Source organism: Triticum dicoccoides, chromosome 3A, assembly GCF_002162155.2.
Source record: "Triticum dicoccoides isolate Atlit2015 ecotype Zavitan chromosome 3A, WEW_v2.0, whole genome shotgun sequence".
Classification (NCBI taxonomy): Eukaryota; Viridiplantae; Streptophyta; class Magnoliopsida; order Poales; family Poaceae; genus Triticum; species Triticum dicoccoides.
In genome coordinates, this window is record NC_041384.1 from 404383872 (window position 1) to 404388233 (window position 4362).

The 4362-nt window shown below is 45.8% G+C and overlaps 1 protein-coding gene across 1 annotated transcript; it reads left to right on the forward strand.

Annotated features, from left to right (window-relative positions):
- The first annotated feature begins 2224 nt into the window (after positions 1–2224).
- On the forward strand, positions 2225–3919 carry LOC119268330 (transcription factor MYBS3-like). Its single transcript, XM_037549924.1, has 3 exons — positions 2225–2742; positions 3013–3209; positions 3302–3919. Exons 1-3 carry the CDS (start codon positions 2373–2375, stop codon positions 3596–3598), a joined length of 864 nt encoding a protein of 287 aa, XP_037405821.1. The 5' UTR covers positions 2225–2372; the 3' UTR covers positions 3599–3919.
- Positions 3920–4362: the final 443 nt, after the last annotated feature.

The window sequence follows — 4362 nt, forward strand, 5'->3', positions numbered from 1 at the left end:
AAACAACATCTAGATATCCCTACGGTTTGCAAGGTTTTAAAAGCTCCTAACGCATTAGCTAGGATCAGACAATTCCTTCGATAGTTCTTATTCTTGTTGTCACAACTATCCTTGATTCCACTGTGTCACATATCTCTTATTCATCCAATCTTCTATACCATCTTTCATAGGTAGGTTAGGTATATCCATTGAGATCCTGGTGCATGTGGGTTATCGCCCACTACTTAACTCGGTTCTTCTTTCTCCTCATCATCGTCATACTTGCTCAAGGGTATTCATCTAGCGGAACTGGATTCATGGGGACATGGAGTAATCATGTTGATATGGCAATTTTCCTTTTCTGGTAACCGAGGTGTCTTTGTGGGTTTGGGTTCATAACAACATGGCATAATTACATCAACAAAGTCATTCTCTTTTCTTGATAATTTTGGTGATACATCACTCAACATACTTCCATTACATCATAGTTGCTTCATCTACTATCTACAAGCTCTAGTGATCTACTTCACTATATCAAGTTGAGTAATCATCAGTATGGCACCATGGGCATATCTCAAGGCTTCTTCTTTCTGGAATTTCCATTGCTCTCCCCCCATTATTTAATGTTCTGGGTTTCTGCATCTATAACAAAGCAACTAATTTTAAGCAGCTGACTTATGTCCTTCTCCGTGGGTGTCGAAGGGTTAGTTGGGTGATCGTTGGTCTTTTCATTGTTGTTGCCATTCATGTGGTTACCATATCCATTGTCGGTATGGTGATCAAGATTTCTGGGCTATCAAGAATTTAAACTTTCATCTCAAGGTAGCTGGGAGAAATACTTATTAGTTATACATACTCTAGATGAATTTAGAAATGAAGCTTATGAAAGTACTAGTTTATGTAAAGAAAAGGTTAAGCTTTCGCATGATAGGAAAATCCAGAAATGGGAGTTTCTGTTCGAGATAAGGTCCTCCTTTACAATTTTCCACTTAAAAATGTTTCCATGCAATCTTAAATCTAGGTGGGATGACCCCTAAAAAGTTGATGAAGTATACAACTCAGGAGCCATTAGGTTGAAAGGGGAAAAACTACTCCATGGATAGTGAACAAACAACGTATAAAGTTGTATCTTGTCGGTGTGCAAGAGGAGCTAGAGGCAATAAATTTTATCACTCTGGGAGAGGCGATTGCGTAACAATCTGTGAGTTCTGATCCCGATCCCTATGTTTTGTAATCCTGCCTGAAGTATGTATAGAAGTCTTGGACATAATTTACAAATATGTTGGAACTGCTACTAATGTTTTTGCAAGCTAGAAAAGGGATCATTTCAGGTGGTACGACAACTGGTTCGAGATTTAACCAAAACTTCAAAATCGGTCATCATGTGCAAATATTCATCAGTTGAGATGAGAAAGGAATCCTGACCTTGAGGTATGGCCTTCCTAGTCCACTAATCTAAACAATATGTGCCACCTCTAGCTCAACAACACCGACGAAGAGAGAGCCGCCCGAAACTAAAACCAACACAGTTGAGTGGTGCGAGATCCCGCGTGCAAACATTGGAAGGCATGTGAAAGAACGCCATATTGCGAGACTTAATGTAATAGAGGGCGGGTGGTTGAGAATTGAGTTTTTGGGTATCAAATTGGTTGAAAAGATTTGAATGAAAGGTGAGATGAGAAGATTTAAGTGAACAGGGAGAACGGTAAGATTAAAAAAGAGTAGAATGATACTCCCTTTGTATCTAAATATAAGTCGTTTAAGAGGGTCAAATTTAAACTGCAAAAACTTCTTATATTTAGATACAAAGGAAGTATGTTGGATTGGGTGTTGCCCTAATAAAAGAAGCCTAAAAAAGTATGAAAGAAAAAAAGGAAATATGAAGTGGTGATTATACAACCTCGTGACGGAAAATGTGACGGCGATGGATGTATTTTCTAGGCCCTATGCTCTAAAAAAATTCACGTGTACGGTGGCGTATTTGAAACATTCCAAAAGAAGTTGGCAGTGCAAATTTACGCATCAAAAGATCAAATTAATAGTTAAAAATCAAATTACCAGTTAAATCCAAGTTACGCACTCATACAAGATAAAGGTGGTTTGAGCAATTCTAAAAAAAAGGTGGTTTGAGCAATAAGTACGTACTTTTCTACGGTTCCCTGCCCAATAACGCGTCCACATCCACAGCCAAAAGGCCAGGAGTAGAAGCAGCATATTTATAGTGGGTGCAGTGTAAGTTTCCTCCCTAAGCTACCTTTGCTAGCTGCTATAGGCAGTAGCAAGCACCACCCACTGCTGCGGTTGTGGACACACTGGTCTCCACCCATCTCTCCCACCACCCGCACCAAAAGACAGCGCAGTGCGGATCGATTTAGTCGATTTATAGCCACACCATGGCGAGGAAGTGCTCCCACTGTGGCAACTACGGCCACAACTCAAGAACTTGCAGCAGCGCAGCTGGAAACCAGGGAGAAGTTATGCTCTGCGAAGGAGGCGGCGGGAGCAGCGGCGGCAGTGGGCTGAGGCTCTTCGGGGTGCAGGTCCATGTCGCTGCGGGCCGCAGCACCGGCGCCGGCGCCTCCATGAGGAAGAGCTACAGCATGGACTGCCTGCAGCTCGCGGTGGCCCCTAGCTCCATCGTCTCGCCTTCGTCGTCGTCTTCCTCGTCGGTGCTTCTGTCCATCGATGAGGGCTTGGAGAGGGCTTCCAATGGGTACCTATCTGACGGTCCTCATGGCAGATTAGTCCAGGAGAGGAAGAAAGGTAATTAATTGCCTAAACAGAAATACGCAGTTACACTAGTCACTAGTGTCGAACATATGCTACGCTGGCTATGCTACTGATGATATACGTGGGGTGGAAATTCAGACCTTTTTGTACCTGAGTTTCTTTGTTTTATGCTAGTCTATCTCATCTTGACCTAACTAATAAAGTCGCATTTCTTCTTCTTCTTCTTCTTCTTCTTCTTACTAAAAGTAATGGACGACTTTGTGGCCACCTGAGCTGAAGGTCCTTATGTGAACATGACTACAGGAGTTCCATGGAGCGAGGAGGAGCACCGGCTATTCCTCGTGGGCCTCGAGAAGCTCGGAAAGGGCGACTGGCGAGGCATCTCCCGGAGCTACGTCACGACTCGAACCCCGACGCAGGTTGCCAGCCACGCGCAGAAGTTCTTCCTGAGGCAGAGCAGCATGGGGAAGAAGAAGCGCCGCTCCAGCCTCTTTGACATGGTACTGGAGTACTACATCTTAACTTCTTAACTATACAAAGGACTGAATTAATGCATGTAAAAGACAGGTCAGATTCTGAATATGGTGTGCAGGTACCGATCTGCGAGAACGGCATTCGCGTTTCTGAGCCGCTGACCAACAACAGCGGAGATGCCTCCACCTCTCTGCCGCGGTATAAATCCCCCGACATGGCGTCCATTGATCTCAACTCCACGCAGGAGGATGACATGGCGATGGCGGGGGTTCCACTTTTGTCGGCGTCACCGAGGGCGCCATTCCCGGCGGTTCTGATGGAGCAGCCTCCTCATGGCCACGGGCACGGTCACCACTGCTCCCCGCTGGAACTGGAGCTGGGCATGTCTCTCTCACCACCGTCCATCGGAACATGACGTCAACAACGTCGCCGCCGGAGAGGAGACCCAGGACGCTCGACCCAGTTTTTATTTTTTTTATTTTATCACTTATCAGGCTGTGTCTGCTGCCTGAGCCTGACCTGTCCAACCAATGCAAATGGAGATAAGGCTATGGACAGCGCTTGTAAAGTTGCGTGCGGGTAGTGCTAATTGTGGATACGTTGTTCATGTGTGTAGTACGTACCGCTGCTGCTCTTGGGTCCCGTCCCGTCCATGTAAAAACCAGAAACTCCAACCGAAGCATGCTCCTGTTCCCCCACGCTACGCATGCACTCCAACTAGTAGAATTTCGGTGAATCACGGCTGTCCATACTAGTACATATTAATCCAAGTGGATCTGTTCCAAATGGAGGCATTCAGATTCTTATCTCGCCTGCCTGTACGTCTAGTGCCTATTACGAGACCCACTGGTTCTGTCGTACATTCAGGCAGCGACAAGCAGGTTCAATCCAGACGGCGACGCTCACCCATAATGGACACGGCCGGGTCCTACGCCTCCCTCCGGATCTGGGATACGGTAGGTGCACGTATCGTACAGTGCTCATTCCTGTGTCTCTGTGGTTTGTCGCCTCTCAACAGTAGTACCAAGTTGGATGCCCAATTGGGACGCCCTTGTCACCGCTGATGTGGCGTCTCTTGATATGCAGATTTATGATAGGAAGCAAGAAAGCTAGAAACGCTTCTCTCTTCCTGGCCAACATTATAGAGCTAGCTAGATGTCGCCAATGAGGGGAGAAAAG